This window comes from Pelophylax lessonae (genome assembly GCF_965119305.1).
Source record: "Pelophylax lessonae genome assembly, chromosome: 2".
Taxonomy (NCBI): Eukaryota; Metazoa; Chordata; class Amphibia; order Anura; family Ranidae; genus Pelophylax; species Pelophylax lessonae.
In genome coordinates, this window is record NC_138769.1 from 455,213,572 (window position 1) to 455,236,771 (window position 23,200).

General features: G+C 43.6%; 1 protein-coding gene across 3 annotated transcripts in view; it reads left to right on the top strand.

Moving 5' to 3' along the window:
- TMEM131 (transmembrane protein 131) overlaps window positions 1–23,200 on the top strand; it is a 483,390-nt gene that overhangs the window by 383,734 nt on the left and 76,456 nt on the right. For all 3 annotated transcript variants that reach the window (XM_082245264.1, XM_082245263.1, XM_082245262.1), the window contains exons 25-29: window positions 869–935; window positions 13,966–14,117; window positions 16,929–17,071; window positions 19,433–19,619; window positions 20,291–20,476. In XM_082245264.1, the coding sequence (XP_082101390.1) occupies window positions 869–935; window positions 13,966–14,117; window positions 16,929–17,071; window positions 19,433–19,619; window positions 20,291–20,476 (735 nt within the window). The remainder of the gene's footprint in view (window positions 1–868; window positions 936–13,965; window positions 14,118–16,928; window positions 17,072–19,432; window positions 19,620–20,290; window positions 20,477–23,200) is intronic.

Sequence of the window (23,200 nt, forward strand, 5' to 3'; positions counted from 1 at the left end):
GTCATGGGCCTTTCGCCATCAGGCGTCAGTGGTCCAGGTGTGCAAGGCGGCTACCTGGTCGTCGGTGCATACCTTTACAAAACATTATAAAGTTGATGTAATGGCATCGTCTGATGCCTCGTTTGGCCGCAAGGTTTTGCAGGCCGCCATTTGAGGAGACCAGTGGTCTACCTCAAGGGTTTTTTTCCGTTGGAATTTTTATTTGAGTCTCATTCTTTGTTTATAATGAGCCTTTAAAACTTCTAGTTTGGCACCGGTTGGGCCTTCTAGATTGGATTTTGATTTCTGTCAATCCCACCCCTCATTTGTGGCACTGCTTCTGGATGTCCCAGTTCTTGTGAATCAAGAAGACTACGTCTGTCAATGAGCGACAGAGAAAATCGGATTTTTGTAAGATCTTACCGTAAAATCCTTTTCTCTTAGCTCATTGACAGACGTAGTACCCGCCCCTCTATCATTGGGTTGGGTTAAATTCTCTGTTGCTGCTTTGTGACAGAACTGATGCCTTGTAGCAGAGAGAGGGAGGATATACCCTCTGGGACTGCCCCTAGGGTGGAGCCAGAACGTTTTTTCTTTTCTGCCTAGTCCTACTCCTGCGGAGACAACATAACCCAGTTCTTGTGAATCAAGAAGACTACGTCTGTCAATGAGCTAAGAGAAAAGGATTTTACGGTAAGATCTTACAAAAATCCGATTTTTTTAATGATATATAGAACTGTTCATGTAGGAATTACATTTTCATTGTGAAAATAATACTGTGGGTGAAACATGAGGAAAGTGTAACATGGGGAAAGTTTCTCAATGATTAAATGCTTTAGATAAATTGTCTGTAGCTACTTCCTCGATTTTGTTTTTTTTTGTCTTTCAGGTTCAATATTAGTAAGTCAGTAAATATAGACTTAAAGACACTTGAATTTAAAGTGTTCCGAAATAACGTAAGTATGCAATGATATGCTGCTAGGGGTGTGAAGTATTTCTTAAGTAATGTAAAAAATATTCCTTATATGTATTCCTGTACCTATGAGTTTTGTAACCAGACTTGCTGCATTCTGAAAAGGAATGCTTGTACATCATTTATGTGATTTTTTTTATTTGATCCCATCCCCACCAGCACTCCTGCATCCTTCCCCCCCGTCGAGTGCCCAAATACCAAGCTGCTTGCTATGGGGGTATTCATGCGGGCTTGAGCCTGAGTCATGGTGTGTGTATCCGAAGACACACACAGCGTGGCTTGGCCCCACTCTCATTCTCTCCCCACAGACTGTGATTAACAGCGGCAGGAGCCAATGGCAGAGAGAGGGCAGAAAGAGCCACAGCTCTTGGGCACAGTGCTGGATTGTGATCGGACTCAGGTAAGTATTTAGGGGATGCAGAGAGGGGGGGGGGGGGGTAGTTTTTTTTTTTTTTTTTAACCTTGCATTAACCTCCCTGGCAGTATTCCCGAGTGTGGCTCGGGGGTTAACTTTCAGTACCAAAAGCGGTAACCCCGAGTCACACTCGAGATTACCCCAGAATGTTACTCACCTTCCCTGCGATCCCCCACCGTCCTCCCGGGCGTCCTCCCACTCTCTCCCCACTCTGTGCACGGCCGATTGCCGGCCCTTGCCTTCCGGTTCCCTTCCCTGCGAGCGTTGTGACGCAGGGGGGTGGAACCAGCGGCAAATTCAAAAGTGTAAATACACTAAATTACATGATACAAAGCTGTGATCCTAACGGATTACACTGTATCATGCCATTTCAGCACAGGATTCCACCTGGTAACTTTTCCAGTGCCCTGCCTGGCTTTTCCAGTGCTTTGTGCCTGGAAATTTTTGAACGACCATGGCATCCAAAAAGCGTTTTTTCTGCAAAAGCGATTTTAGACTAACCGGAAAACGGAGTTACTTGAAGAACTGAGCGATAGCGATTTGTGGGAAAATTCGCCATCCGGTACAGAAAGTGACAATTCTGATGTCTCTTTCTGGCACATAGCTCAGTTGGAAATTCGGAAGAATTGTTTGATATACTTCCCAAATTCCACAAGCTATGTGACAGAAAGAGACATCCGAATCATCGCTGTCATCACTTTCCGTGCCTGATGACTAATTTTCCCACAAATCGTTATGGCTCAGTTCTTCAAATAACTCATTTTCGCTGTCGCTGTTTTCCAGTTCGTCTAAAAGCGCTTTTGCGCAAAAAATAATTTTTGGACGCCATGGTCGCTCTCAATTTTCCAGGCATAAAAAACTGGAAAAGCGCAGGCAGGGTACTGGAAAAGTCACCAGGTGCAATCCTGTGATGAAACGGCATGATGCATTGTAATCCGTTAGGATCACAATTTTGTTTCATGTCATTTAGTGTGTTTACATTTTTTTAATTGCTGCCGGTTCCACCCCCTGTGTTGCAACGCTCGCAGGGAAGGAAACCGGAAGACAGGTGCCGGCATCGACCGAGCACACAGCAGGAGGACTGCGGGGGATCTCAGTGGAAGGTGAGTTTTAAAATGCAAAACCGATTTCCATGCAAAAGAATGTACCGCTTTTAGCACAGCAATCTGGACATAATCAGACCGCCAGGGAGGTTAAAATATCCTTCTGTCTTTATAACCTCTAGCATTGTAATTAGTGTTAATATGTTCATAAAGAGTGCCTGGACAGAAATATGAAAGCTGCCACTGCTTACAGTACTTGTTTTTAAAGTTGCATGCTCCAAGGCTTACATCCTCATCCTTCAGTATCGTCAGTATAGTCAGATGTTCTGACTATAGTTGCTGCGAGTTTGCGATTCTGGTAGTGAAGCAAGAATAAGAATCACAGCTCCAGAATTTGCATCTTCAAAAACTAGTTTGCGCGCATTTTTGACCCTACTCTGTTTTAAAGCATGATTGTTCACAGGGCTCATATACCCTGTATCGGTAGCATGTAGATTAGCCAGACTACAACTTACACACACATCCACTCTGGGTCTACAGATGTCTGACACACCTTACCCAAACCCTGCTCAAATCTCTGTTTCACTTTGAGCAAAGCTGTTGATTTGAGCAGTGTTTTCTGGAATATTTTGCACTGCTGTAGAGCTGGGCCAATGCTTTGCATGAGCTGCGGTCGATCTCCTCTATGTACTGCCAACACAGAGTTCTCCGGTCCCATCCCGGAGGCCAGGAGCAATGCAGCCGGCGGCGATGGCTGTCTGGGACAGAGAGAGAGGAACTGACATCATTCCCCTCTCTGTATCCCTGGAAACCGGGAGCGATGAGTATTCGTCACTTCTGGCTCAGCCCCTTTGTTCTCCTGGCCACCAGAGGCCAGAGAAGCAGCCGTCAGACCGATCTTGGTCCGATCGGCTGCATGGGGGACCAGAGGGGGAATTTGGGGTCTAATAGAGCCCAAATCTCACCATAAAGAGGACCTGTCTTGGCCCATGCTATCATAAGGGATATAAGAAAAAACAACTGCGCTAATTCAAAACAGAAGCAGCAACTTCAAGTGCGACCAACACCCCAAAAGTAAAAATATAAAAAACAAGCTGCGCTAGAAATTGAAACAGTCCATATGAATGTCCATAAATGTAAATGTAAAGTGATGACACTTGTGCAGGTACCGCTTACCAGATTCCAAACAATAAAGAGCCAAATGGGTGAAGGCAGGTATCTTCAAAAGTAAGACGCGGTAAATTTCAAAGGACTCCAATATGGTTCAGAAGTGACAGATTTTGTAGCCAAAATGTAGTATGATGACTCCACCAGGTCTCAAAGAATGAACAGCAAGCCTGCACTCTTGTGATGCAAATCTCCAGAAATGGGTATTATATAAAAAAGAAAAAAAGGGCAAACGCCATAGCGTAAAACCAAAAACAATAGGTAATGACACCCGAAATGTGTGAAACTGGAATTCCAGTGCTGAATGTGGTAATTAAATAGTGAAAGAGTGACAACCACCACCAAACTGAGTAGATACCCCTTACCAGATATAGCAAGAGGAAATTCAGATAGTCTCCCCAGTGTGATTGTCCGCTTACCAGATGGACTAATACAGTGTTCGACAAACCCCGGTCGCCATGGCGACCAGAAACCGCGTCCTGGCTCCTGATTTGCCGCCAGCCCACTCTCTGACTGATCAGCTCAGAGTGTCAGGCAGCTGATGCTTCGCTCTCCCCCTCTGTGTTTTCCCTGGAGCCGTGCAGTAATCTGAAGTCCGGCTGTGAGTAACATGAGAGGGGAGGGGCCGGGCTCCTCTCCTCTGCCAGAGTAAGGGCCGTTCCTGAATGGCTGCTCTCTGAGCTCTCCTATGCTGCCCGTAGTGTCCTTATCAGGCTGGCCTTCCTCCCCCAGAGCGCACAGTTGTTCAGACCTTGGAGAAGAGTGAGGAGGAGGAGGAGGGGGACCCGGTAGCCTGTGTGGCCTTTACCTGACCCTGCAGGCAGACTGTCACTACTGTGAGGGAGGGGGGGGGAGAGTTCTGGTGGAAGATAGAGCACGGGGGCTGCCTGTGTGTGTTCTGTGTCCATGCTGTGACACACTGAGCCGCTGTTCTCATAGTGCAAAGTTGTTTAAGGTGTGCTGTTAGGTGGAGGAGGGGAGATGAGGCTGGCATGCTTTAAAATGATCTTTTTATGTCCTGATAAAGCCCTGTGTATTAACAATCACCACAGGGGGACACACAGGCAGGAAGTAGCTGCAAAGAGGCAACAGAAGATCAGCAGCGCTGGGATACTTCTTTCATCCTTTTCTGTGTTTTAGTTAAATGTCACAAAGGCTTTATTTAGATGTGCAGTTGGGTGGTAAGCATGTGCTGTAAAGACATGTTTTTGCCACCCACCAACAGCCACCCTTAATCTACAATAGGCAGCAGATTAGGGTATTTTATATGCCGCAGTCATGATGCATTTGCATTAAAGGAGTTTCCCCTATAACAGGTTTTTAATGTCATTCTTTCTGGCCAGCCCATAACCTTGATGTAATGCGTTACATTGGAGTTATTGACTGACCGCTCTGCTGTAAGTTATGCCCCATACACACGTGCAGATTATCTGCAGACTTTTGTCTGCAGATTTACCTTTTCTATTTAGTGCAAGGGCCTGCCGGATTGCATACAAATTGAAAGTGTTTAGGTTTGACCTCATATTATATTGTTTTGGTAAGTCTGCAGACAAAAGTCTGCAGATAATCTGCACGTGTGTATGGGGCATTAGAGTTAGGGGGCGCAAATTACTTGCCCTGACAACCCACGCTACCCAAAAAAACTGGCTCCTAACTTTTTTAGCTGGCTCCTAGATTCATAGCAAATTTGTCAAGCCCTGGACTAATATATAAGCATGTAGAGATAAGGGGTCCCGATCATGCAACCAAGAGGGCACCAGTAAGGATGGGTACTCTTACCGACTCCAGGTGGTATATGAGTGGGGGTTCAGAGTAACATCGGGCTAAAACTCCAATAGGACTCCTCCAACCAAGGCTCAGGAAGTAGTGCAGGTTAACCGAGGAATAAGGAGGGGAGAGCCATAGCATAAAATCCAACGATAATTTATTCAAAACATAAAAGTTGCACTTACAAACATCAGATGACAATACGTGGGTAGAAGGGAGGTAACTGTAAATTAATCCACAGACACGACGTGGCTCTGCACTCCGTCCTTTATTTCACCTCCACACAAACTAAACAGGAAGGGGAAATTCAACCAAACTAGACAGGAAGGGGAAATGCATCATAGAATAGGAGGGAATACTGAAAAAGATGCAGTAACCGAAATGACCACAAGATGGCAGTATATTAAACAACTATATCCCTTGTACATGAAGTTAACAATCTCACTCTCTTCTTAAGATAAAAAGAACGGGTGAGTTTGACATAAAACATTGTCACACAAAAATGATTTTCAGAACACAGTAGCATTCAAGTAAGTGTGTGTATTTAAACAAACAAAAAAAATGCCAAGATATATGCTCAATGGACCAGATTTTACAGTTTCCATACACCCTCATACAGCGCTTTAAGAAGCATAAGAGAGGAAGCACCTTTTTTCGTCAAACAGTCAGCAAGTTGTGACTTGGCTGTTGACCAACGCACTTCTTTGATTTTATTAGCATGTATGAGCTCTTTGACACCGCTTATTTCTAATCTTAGTCTCTTCTCTGTGACCTGTTTTGTAGACTTAAGAGCGTCAAACAGGGAATGGTTATCAGTAACACAGATAAGAGGAAGAGCATTAAGATCAGCTTTACCAGTAGTGAGTTCAGAGTAGAGCATAGCCAAGAACATAGCATTGTCAATACCATCTGACATGGCAAGGGTTTCTCCTGCCAGTGTGCTTCTTACCACACGTCTAATTTTTTTAGATTGCCAAAACAGTGGGGAGAACTTTCCTCATTTTTCCATGAGAGCAATTAGAGCCCCACCCTGTGTACCTCCATCTGGAAGATTACCCAGTGAAGCATCACTGAATACTACCAAACTCAAATCCTCACTGTTACCCAAGTATTGAAACTTAAGTGTTACCTTCTCTGATTTAAGTTTACGGATCACTTTGTTCACTTCATGTATGGACTGAACAGTAGCATTCTTAATGTTGGATGCTAGGCTACATGTGTCAAACATAACATCTGGTCTTGTTTGTTTAGCAACCCACAGAACCTGTCCTATTTTGGATCTGAGTTGTTCTCTTTCTTTCTCATTCAGTGGGGCCTCTCTCTGTACAGCACGTGTTGCCTGCAAATGAATTGGTTGTAGGTTTTCAATATAACTGTGCTGATGCACCTGCACTACACCACCCACAGTAGCAATGTTCATCCCCACATATGGAAAACTCTCACACTCTTCACGACCCACGTGAAATGCAGATTTAAGCACAGGGATGACATTAGTTACAAAATGCTCTGAACCTGCCCAAAAAAAATCATCCACATGGCATGCCAGTACTCCTGTTACCTCAGACTGCTCATTCTGCCAATAAAACACTGCAGGATCAACCCGTGACATTTTACCCCCACTGTTCAGCATGAGTTCTTTGACCTTGTTGTACCAGAAGAGGGAAGCATCGGCAAGTCCATACACACATTTCTTTAGTTTCCACAACACATTGTCCACGCTCGCTTCTGGTGGGGGACGAATGTAAATGTCTCTTGAGAGTTCCATTCCCTGCAAAAAAGCAGACTTAATATCCATAGAGTTCACTTGCCATTTATTTTGACAAATAACAGCTAACAGCAGCCTGAGTGACTCTGATGCACATGTGGGAGAATCTTTCTGTAGTTCATGCATATTGGCCTCTTCAAAACCTCTCGCCACAAGACGGGCTTTGGGAACAACACCACTAGAAGTTTCCTTTAACGTACAGACCCATCTAGTAGAGATACATTTTTGACCTTTGTCTGTGACTACTTCGTAAACATTATTAATTTGCCAGTTTTCAATCTCTTGTTGTTTAGCAGCATCAAAAGAAATGTCTTTGGTGATAAGTACATCATCATCGTTGTTTTCACACCCAGTGAGAAGATCGTCAACTTGTGACATGTCTAAAGCTTCCTTTTGACCCTCGCTGCCATTTGGTTCTAGATACTGCACATTGCACCAGTTTCTATATTGCCCTCTTGCTTTCCCTGCTCTGCCTAAGACTCTGGCAGTGTGTTCAGCACCATCATCTCTGTTTGTAAATGTCACTGTCTGACCTTTTCTCAGTTGGACACCCGTGGAACCCCCTGTATTAGTAGTATTAGTTTGTCTCACATCTTCTCTATCGTCAGTTTCTGTGTTTTCAGGGATTTGCACTTCGCTATTGACACTCATTTCATCATCTGAATTCTCTGACCCATCAGTGTGGATTACATTTTCTTTTTCTTTACTATTTTCAGTGATATCAGGTAGTACAGGTGTATCCTCATCCTGTGCATTAACTTTATTCAGTCTGGACTGGTGTGCTCTAACAAGGATACCACCATGTCTTGACAAACACTACAGAGCCATCTTGACCGATAACTACAGCTGGACCTTTCCACTCTGTACTGTCTGCTCGTTTGTAGTACACTCTGTCTCCTGTCTCATACTTTTCATCTGTAGGCCTGAGCTGCTTTCGTAAAGCTCTTTTTATTCTTTCTGAGCATTCCACCTCTGTGAATGCTCTTCTGGAAGCATGCAATGCTGCTAGGTGCTGTCCTACTCTAGTACTCATAGAAGTGCCTTCTAGAGCAGGCAGTTCATTAACCAAAACGGAGGGAAGATTAGGATTGTGACCAAACACCAGCTGGTGTGAACTATAACCATGCATATTGATCATACTGTTTTTGGCCATTAGAGCCCAATCTAGAGCAATCTGACAGCCACACCCATTTTCCCTTTTCACCTTCAGGAGGATCTCAGTCAGAGTCATGTTGTGTCTCTCCAGCAGCCCGTTGCTCCAAGGACTGTATGCCGCTGTGGTCTTCATCTCGATGTTGAATTTTTCTGCCATCTCTCTTATCTCCTCATTGTTGAACTCACCACCGTTGTCAGTGTATATCCGTTTTGGGGCACCATGAACACTTATCCACGAGTGAATGAAAGAGTTGACGATCTCAGATGCTTTCTTTGTTCTCACAATGTTTCCAGCGCTGAAGCGTGTGAAATGGTCGATGATGTGGAGGTACCATATGCCAGGTTCCAGCTCATGTAAGTCCATTGTCACTGTCTCATTATACTCTGAGGCTAAAGGCAAACCGACAGCAGGCCTGGGCTTGGTCCTGCTGTATCTTTGACATACCTCACAGTCACGGATAATCTCTTGCAGAATAACTGGACAGTCTTTGTCAGTATTTCCAGAGCTGAGGATAAGCCTTTGCAGCCGGTCTGCAGAGGCATGGCCAAACTGCTTGTGAAGCTTCAAAAGGACTTTACGCTTCTCTTTTGTAGACATCGCTGCTGTGATGACAAGGACTTCACTTACATTGGTGTCCACTTCAGTATTACCATCTCTAATGTCAACACAGTAGTGTCCCGAACTAGTGAGCTCAAGAGGCACTGGTTGCTTGAACATGACAACTTTGTCATTCTCCATGTCTAAGACAGTTCCCGCTCTCTTTAGAGCCATTTTGCTCAGCAATAAAGGAATATCTACAGGAACAACTTCCGTTTTCAATGTGACATTTTGTTGGTCCGATCTTAGCGGGAAGCTTTACCTTTCTGTTGGAGTGTACCACCTGACCATCACCAAATCTGAAAGGTCTGGAGCTTGAAGATTCTGTTTGCATCAGTTTGTTTATTTGGCTTTGGCTCAGGTCTTTCATGTAACTATCCAGCCACTTTTCACCACAGACAGTACGTGTGCATGCTGTGTCAATGATAGCTGATCCCAGTGATTCAGTTAGGAAAATCTCAGAGTCCGTCATAACTTTTGTAAACAGTGTAATGTTACATTCCTCAACATTTTCATCTTCTGCTAGCTTTACTTCATTTCTCCGATGAGGACAGTCTTTGGCCCAATGGTATGTGCTCTGACAAATTGCGCATTTTGATCGCTTACCATATTTGTCGAGTGGGTTAGTACCTTGCTGTGGTTGCCACTGTCTGCTCTGTGACTGGCTGTTGTTCCGTTTGAATTTACCCGGTGGCCTCTGCTCCGTGAAAAACGCTGCATCTTGAGTCTCACTGCCTCCGCTCACTCCACTTGTTTTTCCTCCGAAAATCCGTTTTAACGCTGACTTCATGGATGCAAATGTTAAATCCGTGCACGCTGTAAGTGCTAGTTGCCTACTCTTTTCTTCAAGACAAGCCGTGTCTAGTAGTTTAAATGCTAACACAGCATCAGGCAAGGTCATGGTGTACCTCTTCATGCGGTTGTATCTCTGCTCAAAGTCTATGATGTAGTCTGTCATGGACACCTCGCTGTCTTTAGAAATCGAGTCGAAATGAGAGTAAGCCCGGTCTTTTTCTTCTCTCAAAAATACAGAGTCCAGCTTAGCTATCAAAGTTTCCATACCATTGTCCTCGTTTAGATCGCTCTCGGGTATCTCCAAAGCGGTCTCTCTGGCTCGCCCCTCAAGCCCCAACACAACCGCGAGTGCCTGCTTCTTCTTGTCCAGATCCGTAACAAGTTTCCAAATACTAATTTCATTCTTCCAGCACTCGTATGGCCTGGCTTCGTCAAACTTAGGCGGTACTCTATAGTTGGCAACCATCCTCTGCTACCATGTAAATTAATCCACAGACATGACGTGGTTCTGCACTCCGTCCTTTATTTCACCTCCACACAAACTAAACAGGAAGGGGAAATTCAACCAAACTAGACAGGAAGGGGAAATACATCATAGAATAGGAGGGAATACTGAAAAAGATGCAGTAACCGAAATGACCACAAGATGGCAGTATATTAAACAACTATATCCCTTGTACATGAAGTTAACAGTAACAGCCACCGGCCGGACGGCTCCGCTGGCCCGTCCTTCGTAGACAAATGCGTAGGTGTGACGTCAGCGTGCTGACGTCACACCTACGCATTTGTCTACGAAGGACGGGCGAGCGGAGCCGTCCGGCCGGCGGCTGTTACCTCCCTTCTACCCACGTATTGTCATCTGATGTTTGTAAGTGCAACTTTTATGTTTTGAATAAATTATCGTTGGATTTTATGCTATGGCTCTCCCCTCCTTATTCCTCGGTTAACCTGCACTACTTCCTGAGCCTTGGTTGGAGGAGTCCTATTGGAGTTTTAGCCCGATGTTACTCTGAACCCCTGCTCATATACCACCTGGAGTCGGTAAGAGTACCCATCCTTACTGGTGCCCTCTTGGTTGCATGATTGGGACCCCTTATCTCTACATGCTTGTATATTAGTCCATCTGGTAAGCGGACAATCACACTGGGGAGACTATCTGAATTTCCTCTTGCTATATCTGGTAAGGGGTATCTACTCAGTTTGGTGGTGGTTGTCACTCTTTCACTATTTAATTACCACATTCAGCACTGGAATTCCAGTTTCACACATTTCGGGTGTCATTACCTATTGTTTTTGGTTTTACGCTATGGCGTTTGCCCTTTTTTTCTTTTTTATATAATACCCATTTCTGGAGATTTGCATCACAAGAGTGCAGTTGCTGTTCATTCTTTGAGACCTGGTGGAGTCATCATACTACATTTTGGCTACAAAATCTGTCCCTTCTTAACCATATTGGAGTCCTTTGAAGTTTACCGCATCTCACTTTTGAAGATACCTGCCTTCACCCATTTGGCTCTTTATTGTTTGGAATCTGGTAAGCGGTACCTGCACAAGTGTCATCACTTTACATTTACATTTATGGACATTCATATGGACTGTTTCAATTTCTAGCGCAGCTTGTTTTTTCTATCATAAGGGATGTTCATCCCTTGTGATAGCAATAAAGTTTATACAAAAAAAAAAATTTGTATAAAATAAAAATATCATTTAAAGCGTCACCGTCCCACCGTGCTTTCGCGCAGAGGGCGAACGCATACGTTACTCCCGCATGCATATGTGAACGTCAGAGCGAGAGCAATAATTCTAGAACCAGACCTCCTGTGCCACTCTAAACTGGTAACCTGTAAAGGGGTTCAAAGCGTCACCTATGGAGAATTTTAAGGCACCGTAGTTTGCTGCCATTCCACAGGCAAACGCAATTTTAAAGCGTGACATTTCAAGTATCTATTTACTCGACGTAACATCATCTTTTACATTATACAAAATAATTGGGCTAACTTTACTGTTTTTTGTTTTTTTTATTCATGAATGTGGTTTTTTTTTGCAAAAAAATTGTGTTTAAAAAACCGCTGTGCAAATACTGTGTGACATAAAAAAAATTGCAACAAACACCATTTTATTCTTTGCAGGGATCTCCAAACTATGGCCCTACAGCTGTTATGGCACTACACGTCCCATGAGGCATTGTAAAACTCTGATATTCACAGACATGACTAGGCATAATGGGAATTGTAGTTCCTAAACTACTGGAGTGCCATAGTTTGGAGACATCAATATAAAAAAATAATAAAAGGAGAGGCTAGCTTAACAAATAAGATTGCAGCACTTGGGACTCCCTGAACACTGGGAGTAACGTATAATGAAAGAAAAAAGAAACCAATGCACTATCTAGAACTCAATAAGTGTGACATAAATGTAACGTGACACACCTAGTGATCAATTAACTGTGATAAGGTCCAAAAAGAACCCTTATCACTTCTCAAAACACTTGTGTAAAAACACATAAAATTGTGACATATACAAAAATAATACTATTATGAATTTCTGTGACAAAGAATTAAAGTACTTAGGCATCATTTCAAAGTTGCATTGAAAAAAATGGCAAACCAAACAGTCTCTGCGTGAAAATCAACTGTGCAAGATGTCAGTGGTGATCTCCTCTGAGTGTTGCATGCAACCCAAGGTGCTGAAAAAAGGAAAAGAATGGCCGCTTACCAAAAACAGGCAATCACATAGCCTTTAGAGAGCTCCACAGAGGGGACTCTCCAGACCAGACAAACAAGGGGTCCCTCTGTGCCTCGGCAATCAACCGACCTTTGGAAATGCTCCACAGAGAGGGTTAGGTGGATATCGCTTTTCTCAAACTTTCAGGGGATCCCGGCTCGGTGTTAGAAAGAAAAGGAATGATTGTGCATTATCTTCCACATAAAACAAAATATATTAAAATATTGCACTTGCATTGAGCTCTTGAAAAAAACAGACATCCGAAGCACAGCCGCCTGCCAAGCGCGGTCCATGTATGGTTTCCCCTCTGAACGCGTCAACTGGGATTGGAGTTGTCTACTGAGGGGAAACGTGTCGGGCAGAGCCAGCCGAGCCATCACCACGCACGGACTGCACTGCAGGCGGCCGTGCTTCAGATGTCTGTTTTTTTCAAGAGCCAAGAGCTTTTATTCCCATAAAAGCCTATATTGTGCTAGTCTTGTTTTTTTGTTTTTTTCTATTACTGGGGCCTGGGTTCCTATAACTGCGCACTGCCAGCTGCCATTCCACTGGCCGTGGATGCTTCCTTTCCTTGTACAGGGGGATATACAGTTAGTGGAGCTCAGAATAAAAGTGAAACTAAATCAGACAAGGACAGATTGGCATTTCTGACTAGTAAAAGTGAAATTGAGTATGGCTTACTGTATGCTATTATTCATTGTTCTATGGGACTATGTGATTTCACTGCTTATACCCAGTTTGTCAGTTTGGTTTGTAAAATTTAAAAAAGTCCGAATGATCAGTAATGTTGTAGCATTCATTATAACTACTGTAAAATCTGCCTAATTCAGCTATGTATGGATCATCTAAACCAAATTATATTGTACAATTCTGCACATTTTTATGAGGGATGGTCAGAAATGATGGGGCCTATTCATAAACATATATATTTTTTGATTATTGCAAATATAATTTTTTTTTAACTGTGCCACTCATGTTTACTGTATTTTTGAGTAAAACCCAGCAAAATCTATTTACAGATACCAATTTTAAAGCATTTTTCTTAAACCCAAGAACAGAACTGTAATTTAATGCAGCTTACCAGTCCTTGGATATGGTGGCTGCCTTTGTTTTCTATTTGTTTTTTTCAGGCTTTTTTCCCCTTTTCTTTCACCTGCCAGTCTTAAGCTGCCTGTACACTGATCGAAATTCAGCTGCTTCTGCAACTTGTGGCCGTCCCCACTCAAAAGAAGTCAATCATTTGACCTTTTTTAGAAGGGATGTGCTGGAACATTTTTGTTGATCAGCCCCTGCAGCTGCTAATCGGCGTATCCTTCCATCCACAAAATCGTTTTTTTTTTGTTTTTTTTTTCCCATTCAGCCCTCTGACAACAAATAATAAAAAGACGACTATGGCCACTATGGCTCTAGGATGACAGTACTCAATTATCCTTATGTATCGGGACCACACAACCACCCTGCCATTATTCATAAATGAGAGGCATGGTTCTGTAGTATTTATTAACTCTAATGATATAACTAATAATAGTCAGCTTTTGCTTAAATAAGGTACTTTTAGAGTGACATACTTGTGTTAATGTGCAGGTGCAGACTGTGCAGAGCAGCCAAGCTTTTGTGGAGGGACTATCCCGCCAGTCAGTTCTTAACCTCATTTTAAAGCCTGGGGAGAAAAAAGGTGTTCAAGTCAGATTCACTCCAGTGATCAACAAAACTGTATCCTCCTTGCTTATAGTAAGGTAAGTGTACACAATGCTTTTAGCATTTAGCTTTTTTAGCAGAAAAGAGCACAGTTACAATTGAATTCAAAAGTCAGTTACAATTGACTTCAAAATATTTAACATTCAGATGACTACTGTAATATACAATCTGGCTGATTCTTGTGCTTTGTGCTTCAGCTTTGCTTATATTAAACAAGCCGGTGGTATTGTTTTTACTGTATTGTCTGGTTTAACTGTGTGCTTATGTTAAAGTGGAAGTCCCCTGTCCAATGCTAACTATACCTAAACCTGCTCCCACCCCAATTCTAAGCCTATTCTAACTACCCTGTCAGGTAGGCTTTGCAGGGCCCAGTAATTTTTACCAGGAGCCCTGCTCCATGTACCCAGGCCCAGCTACTATTCTCTTGCCGCTTGGTAAGAGCAGATGATAGAGGAGCTCTAATGGGAAATTAGGGAGGCTGTGATGAGGAGAGACTGTTGATGGTGCCCTAATGAGGGGGACACTGATTAGTGGAAAGCAATGAGGGGGATACTGGTGACAGGGCTCTGATGAATAGGAGACTCTGATGAGGGAACTCTGTGGTTGACTCTAATAGGGGGACTCTGATAGAGGAGGGGACTCTGTTGAGGGAGCTCTGATAAGGAGACTCTGATGGGAACTAGGATGTAAAGGTAGACTCCGATGGGGACTATATGGGGGGCACTATGATGTAAAGCGAGGCTCTTCAATATTGCCAGCTATAAACTGTCCATACTGTCCAGTTCTCTCTCCACAAACAGGAAAAGGAAGTAATGTCACAGGATATGGTGTGAAACTGCATAATAAAAAGTGCATAAAAAACTCACTGAAACACGCATGAAAACTGATGGAAACTTGTGTCTCTGCAAGTGAAATCTGCCTTTTTCCATTTGTTTTTCTGCACGTATAGTGTGAACGAGGTCTAAAGGAAAGATGTCTATACCTGCCTGTTCTGAAGGCGTTTCGGTCCGGTCACATTCACAGCTCCCAGTGTCCGATTCAGTGTGAAGGAGGGACACCTGTCGACAGATGCCCCATAGCAAGCCTATGGGTGATGTCACCACATAGGCACACTGGCCATTGTCAGCAATCACTCCTCTACTGAATCCGGCCGCTGGAGAGATCATGTAACCCTCAGAATAGGGAAGTATGGATATCTTTCCTTTACAGAGAAGTTAGAATAGAGCTCAGAATGGGGGTAGTGGCAAGTTACAGTATACTTAGAAACAGATTGAACTCTACTTTTATTACCTTCCTACCTTTATTACCTTCCACCAAGAATGAATTAAAGGCGTTCTATGGTCAAGGCATACACTCTTATTTTATAACATCAGCTTTGTGGTAGCAATACAAAATAAATATTTTTGACAATCCAATATAAGCTTTTTTGAAAACCATCTCCCATCAGATTGTATGAGCTGCCTGCCTGCTGACCATATTTTAAAAGACCAGTCACCATTCAGAAGGAGAATTAGAGCACAGTGAACAGTCCTTATAACTGGACATTCCTGCCCAGAGGCAAAGTACAGGAAACATTTCATGATGGATTACTGCACCAATCTGGAAGAAATACAAAAAGCACCCCAAGTTTTAAAGAGAATGCACTCATCGACAATATTCTACAGGCCAGATTTTAGTTTTAGGTAGACCGATGATCTGTGCATTTTAGCATCCAGTTTTCAAACAAACTACCTTTGGTTCAGAAATGAGACATCTCTGCATGCAGAAATAGCATCAACATAGTTGTAAAATATACCTCATACATACACTATATTTTTAAAAGTATTGGGACGCCTGCCTTTACACGCACATGAACTTTAATGGCATCCCAGTCTTAGTCCGTAGGTTTAGTATTAAGTTGGCCCACCCTTTGCAGCTATAACCACTTCATCTCTTTTGGGAAGGCTGTCCACAAGGTTTAGGAGTGTGTCTTTGGGGATGTTTGTCCATTCTTCTAGAAGCGCATTTGTGAGGTCAGGCAGTGATGTGGACGAGAAGGCCTGGCTCAGTCTCTGCTCTAATTCATCCCAAAGGTGTTTTATTTGGTTGAGATCAGGACTCTGTGCAAGCCAGTCAAGTTCCTCTACCCCAAGCCCACTTATCCATGTCTTTATGGACCTTGCTTTGTGCACTGGTGCGCAGTCATGTTTGAATAGGAAGGGGCCATCCCCAAACTGTTCCCACAAAGTTGGGATCATGAAATTGTCCAAAATGTCTTAGTATGCGGACGCCTTAAGATTTCCCTTCACTGGAACTAAGGGGCCAAGCCCAACCTCTGAAAAACAACTCCACATCATAATGCCCCCTCCACCAAATGATTTGGACCAGTGCACAAAGCAAGGCCCATAAAGACATGGATGAGCAAGTTTGAGGTGGAGGAACTTGACTGGCCTGCACAGAGTTGTGACCTCAACCTGATAACACCTTTGGATGAATTGGAGCAGAGACTGCGAGCCAGGTCGTCTTGTCCAACATCAGTGCCTGACCTCACAAATGCGCTTCTGGAAGAATCAAACATTCCCATACACACACTAATAAACCTTGCGGACAGCCTTCCCAGAATAGTTGAAGCGGTTTATAGCTGCAAAGGGTGGGCCAACTCAATATTTAACCCTACTGACGAAGACTGGGATGCCATTAACGTTAATGTGTATGCAAAGGCAGGCATCCCAATACTTTCGACAACATAGTGTACAGTATGTATATTTTGCCTTTGTATATATTTGATTTCTTACCTAAGCTTTTGTGTCTGCTGTATTCTTCACATATCTAGTATTGTGTTTATGATCTGCTTTTATTTTTGTTTACAGAAATAACTTGACAGTAATTGATGTAGTCACAGTGAAAGGACAAGGAGCAAATGAAAATATTAAAATTGGTGGAAAAGCCCCAGGTCCTGGGAGCCCCTTGAGGTTTAAAATTACAGAAGGCTTCCTGAAAGACTGCTCTGACAGTAAGATTGACTAATTTGGTTTCTTTATTAAAAATACACTATTTTCTAAACGCACACTCTAGATTATTTACATTAGTAGGTCATAAAGGTTTGTGAACGTTTGTGCACGGTGAGCCCCCGTTCACATTAGGTCGCTCCGACTTAGGGGGCGACCTGTGAAGTTGCATGCAGCGCGACTTCGGCGCGACTTGCACGGACTTCATAACATGAATGTCTATGCAAGTCGCCTCCAGGTCGCCCCGGAGTAGTACAGGACCCTTTTTCTGAGTCTTGTGTCGCTCCTATTAGAACGGCTCCTGTACTTCACAGTGGGAGCGTGAGGACCGCGACTTGTCAGGCTGACAAGTCGCCTGACAAGTCAGATCAATGTGAATGGACACTGAAATTCTCTTTTCCAAATAGATGTAAATTATGGAAACCCATTTCTCGTGCGAAGTTACCTACATTCAAAATGTGCTAGTGACTAGTTAAAGTCTGTAAAAACCTTCACCTTGTAAAACAACCCATTCAGTTTAAAATCAAAATGAACGGCAAAACTTTTGTGTATACATCTAAAAAACCTTATAAATAACTTTTTCCCCTAAATATTCTCAACTGATTTAATTTAGGGGTAGCTCTACCAACACACATATTTTCCCTTACAGTTGATGTCTGTTGGGTTGAGGCTACCAATGCCTTGGAATCTCTGCTTTGATGCCTTTATTCCTTCCCACCTTGGAGTTTTGGGTATCCAGCCTAGCCTCTCCCTGTTGCAGGAATTGGTGATTACAATTTTCAGTGTCTACCAAAAAGTAAATAGATTTTTTTTCCTTAAGGGATTATTTAACCACTTGCCTATTGCACTATAGCTGAATGATGGCTACAGCATGGCTGGCTAGTTCTGGGAGACTGTCTGCTTCCCATGCTCGCGCTTCTCGCGCACCCCCTGGGGTGTGTATCCGGAAGTGTCTGTGATCGCTGGGTTTGTGGGACCCAGCGCATCACGGATCGGGGTAAAGGGCCAATCACAGTGGCCCTTCACCACGTGATTGCTAATCGTCCAATGACGGAACGATCACTGATCGTTCAATGACGAAGCAATCACTTTGTCAACAAACCAGGATTATGCCAAGTTTAGCTCAGACTGCTGCAGTGTTTCTCTCTCCTCTCCTCACACGCTGCATCGGTGTGAGGAGAGGAGAGAGAAACACCACAGCAGCATGAATTGGCTTGATCCTGTGTTCCATCGGTGCCACTACAGTGCCCTACAGTACCATCAGTTAGTGCTCATCAGTTCCCTACACTGCCATATTAGTGCTCATCAGTGCCCAATAGTGCACATCAGTGCCACCCTATCAGTGGATGCTCACCAGTGCCTTTCAGTGCCGTAAAAATGCTTTAAAAATGGGGTTTCATTTTCTTTCCGCATTTTCCAAAAACTTGTGCAAAAAATTACCTGTTCAAGAGACTCCTTATACCTCATAGAATATACATTGGGGTGTTTGCTTTTCAAAATGGGGTCATTTTGTGGGCAATTCCATTGCCCTGGTGATCCAGGGCCTTCAAAAGTGTATTAGGTAGTCAAGAAATTGGATTTGTAATTTATGTAACAAATAATGTACACTGATTTGGGTTATTTTTACCAAAGATATGTAGCAGTATACCTTTTGACCAAAATTTATGAAGAAATATTACTAATTTGCAAAATTTTACAACAAACGAAGAAAATGCATTTTTTTTGCAAACTTTCTGTCTCCTTTTATTTATAGCACAAAAATACCACTGAAAGAAAGTTCTATTTGTGTGGGAAAAAAAAGAACAAAAATTTCATTTCATATGGGTGCAGTGTTGCATGACTGAGTACTTGTCATTCAAAGTGTGGGAGCACTGGAAGCTTAAAATTGGCCTGTTTAGGAAGGGGTAAAAGTGCCCAGTAGGCAAGTGGTAATAACAGATGAACTAGCTTTTTCCAAATTGTTAGGCTCCTTTCATGTGGGCATTACTGACTTGCAATCTTCAGTGGATCGCTTTGTCATTAGTGACTGGCCCACATTTAGCAGGCGATTGGGATGCTATATGCTGCCTCCTACATGCCTGTTTGAATAGAGATTTTATAAAAGTTGCAGTGTGGTCCCACTTCTTTGGGACATGCTCTACTTTTTTCCATCAGTATGGTGGCTGAGGCTAATTAAAATCATGCCAAAGCACTCAACCCCCCTGATTTTGCTGCACCTACAATGTTCATGTCAAAGGAGCCTTATGGTTGATTTTTAACTATTTTCATAACGTATAAATCTTTTTTCCTGGTTACTTATTTTTTACAGCTCATTTTATAGCCATTTTTTAAAAAGGGTATTGACTTACTACTTTTCTTTTTTCCAGAAATAAAACACAAGGAACCAAATTTCACTATGAAAAGAACATTTAAGGTTGAAAACACAGGGCAGCTTCAGGTCATAATCAAAAGCATGGAAATCAGTGGATATGCATGCGAAGGATATGGATTCAAGATTGTAAATTGTCAGGAGTTTGCACTAGGCCCCAATGCCTCTAAAGAAATTGTCATATTGTAAGTGTGATGCTTTTTCAAATAAGAAAGGTTTTCACTTTCCAGGGCTTTCATATGTGAAAGGATAAAAGTTGGCATAGACACTAGAGGTCTGTTGGAGATGCAGGCACAATTTTACCACGGCTGTGTCAGCCAGCACTTTTCTAGACGTGAACAGTCAAATCAGCCACCATTATACAGTATTTATAACTTAACATTTTATTTATAGTCAGCTAGTTTTTTTCTTTTTTTTTTGTTGAGTAGGACATAAGCCTAATATTTTGATTCAAGACGTTAGTTGCATATTATAAACATTGCCGTCTACACTGAAAGTTTTTGTAAATAAACACTGCATCCATAAGCACTGCACTGCCGGCATTTGTGAAAGTTGAGTTTAATGGACCAACAATGATACCACCTTTTTTTTTTTTTTCACCTGATCACTTTGTAGTTCTACAGTAGTTAGCCAGATTTCGAGGTATCTGCAAATTTTAGAAGTTGTACTGCTTCCATTGTTTTGCTTATTGAAATATCAGTGGATATGATGTTACGTAGGGAAAGTAAAACCAACTGACCTGTAAAACACCACCCAAAAATGAAAGTGGCTGTTCTGATGGACTTAAGACTCTTATAGGAAGGCAGATCTCATTTTAAAGTTTCTGACTTGCATCCGCTGTTATCTGATTTTGCAGGTTTACACCAGATTTCACCTCCTCAAGAGTCATTCGTGAACTAAAGATTGTTACTACAGGAGGATCTGAATTTGTATTTATATTAAATGCATCCCTTCCATATCATATGCTAGCAACCTGTGCAGAAGCACTTCCACGACCTAATTGGGAATTGGCTCTTTATGTTGTCATCTCAGGAATAATGAGGTACTTGTATTCCTCTGTTCTATTCTAAGAGATACTAAAAACGATAGATTGTAGTTTTGTTGGCTGTTTAACCATTTTTATTTATTCTAAATAACTGCTGCATACAAAGTTCTTAAAGTGTTACTAAACCCCAGGACCCGGCATTCCTTATACCTAGTCTCCCACAGTACACAGAACATGGAAGTTCAATTATTTTAGTAAATATAAACAGCTAAATACCTTTCTCTTTCGGTCAACTGACACAACGCTGCATAAATCATTGCTACTGGGTTATATTGCCTCCTCCCAGGAGTAGGACTAGGCAGAACAAAAAACACCTGGCTATGCCCATGGGCCATCCTCAGCTGGTATATAACCCCCCTCTCTGCTCTAGGTAATCAGTTTTAATCTGTCTAGTCAGGAGTAAGGACCTAGGCTCCCAGCTGGGATCTCTGGTCCTAGCAATTTTTTTCTCCTTCCCTACATCTTTTTTGTTTTTTTCTCTCGGGAGATCTACAATCAACTCCCGGGCTCGGCAACTGGCTGGATAATCTAGATCGTGGTCCCCCCCCCCAGCCCAGCCAGCGAGCGCATGCAGACCACAGCTACGCGCTAGGTCGGCCGCATCATAGCCTCATGGACAGAGGCTTGGCCACGAGTTAAACGTCTCGCAGGGTCGCATACGACCGGGCTTGGGTCTGAGTCCCAGCAGTCCCTTGGCCGACTGCTCCCTTACTTCGGTTGCAAAAATTCTGTCTGGAATGTTACCCGCACCATAGAAGGGTAAGTGCAGAGTTCACAGTGGAGTCTCCCCTAACGTGTCTCCCACCTTCAGGGTGGGGGGGGGTCCCTTTGCAGAATGTGCAGCATTGCAGAGGGCACAGGGAAGATCCAGGCAGCATGCTTCCGCATCTTTAGCTGATGGCGGACATTTTTCCTTAGTCTGGCTGGTCTCCAGCTGGCAGCCATTTTTGTGTAGCCCGATGATGTCACGGGGGCCATTTTCCCTTAGGCTGGCCATACACTATACAATTTTCTTATTCAATTTCCTTTAGATTTACCTTAAACTATGTAGTGCAAGGGCCTGCCTGACTGCATACAAATTGAAAGTGTTTAGGTTTGACCCTATATTACATGGTTTTGGTAAATCTAAAGGAAAGTTGAACAAGAAAATTGTATAGTGTATGGCCAGCCTTAGTCCAGGAGACACTGGAGACAATTGAAGCCTCGTGGGGATGCCGAAGCTCCTCCTCTTCTTCCTCCTCAGTTTCCTCTTCCTTTGCCCGGGACATATGAACAGGGATGGCATCCATGGTGATTCTGGGTCCGAATTCTCGGCTCTCCTCCGATCGGTAGGGTGAGTCCTTGGGGGGTTCCTGTCATCTCTCTCTCTCTCTGCTGATAGGTACCCTGAACCTTGGGGGGATCCTTTAGTGGTGCCAAAAGATCTTTTTTGTACTGCAAGGTCTTTCCTTATGGAACCTCAGGGTCACATCTCCCCCACTGGCCCCCTCATGGAGGTGGCAGGTCCCTCGGAACTCCAGCTTCCCATTGTTGCAGTGACGGTGGTCCTGCAGTCCTTTGTGTCCCGGGTGGAAGGGGAATGTGGGCAAAGACCCAGGAGGAAGCGTCCCCCCGCCTTTCCCTGCTCAGCTTGTCTCATCTGATTGTGAACCTGATGCCGCCATGGACGCGGCCTGTCCAGGGGGGCTTAATATCACACCCCAAGATCCATTCGATAGTGAGGCTAATTCCTCCATGGTCGAATGAAAAAACACTAGTAGACGCACTTATCACTGCAGTGCGTGAGACTTTAAAAGTGGAGGATGCGACTGATGTAGCCACGGACGTGGCTGTGTCGTTTGGTACACATAAGTCACCTCGCACTCCAAAGGGGTTTCCTTCTATGCCTTATTTTGACAGGTTTTCCTGTAAGGAATGGGAACAACCAAAATTATCCTTTGTGGTCCCCAAACATTTTGCTGTATGTTACTTTTGAGCAGTCCCTTTTAAAAAAGTGCACTAGTCCACCAGTGGTGGACCCTCCTTTTTCCTGGTTAAACAAAGCTACCATGATCCCAGTAGAGGAATCCCTGTCCTTTTAAGGTCCCGGCTGACAGGAAAGCGGAGCCTGTGGCACGCAGCATATTTACTGTGGTTGGTTCGGCATTGTGGCCAGTCTTTGCCTCAGCCCTGGTGTCTCAGACCCTAACTGAATAGGCCAAGCTTTTGCGCCAGGGCCTGGGGGGTGAGCAGGTCCCCGCTGCTTATGTTGATTTAGCGGACCAGTTGGTTCATGGGCTGCAGTTTGTGATGCAGCTTTTGATGCAGCTCTTGTGCCATCCAAAATTTCTGCTTCAGCGGTGGTGATTAGGCGCGTGCTGTGGCTTCAGAATTGGTCAGTAGACCAAGTCTCTAAGAAAGCGCTCATTGATCTGCCCTTTCAAGGTGATTGCCTGTTTGGGGCTACCCTGGATGACATCATTAAGGGTATCGGGGGGGGGGGGGGGGGGGAAGAGTACCTTCTTGCCATAGTCCAGGGAAGGGAGGGAGCCTCGTTTCTGACGGGGGTCCTCCTTCTCAGCACATAGAAAATTCTTTCCTGCTTCTGGGATAGAGAATAAGGATAATAGATCTTTCAAATCTTCCAAGGTTCCAAGCATCCTTGGTCTGGTAAGCCTAGAGCTATGAGGGTCTACCCTTATTGGGGTGGGGGGACATTGTCGCTGACTTCCTGGTTTTGTG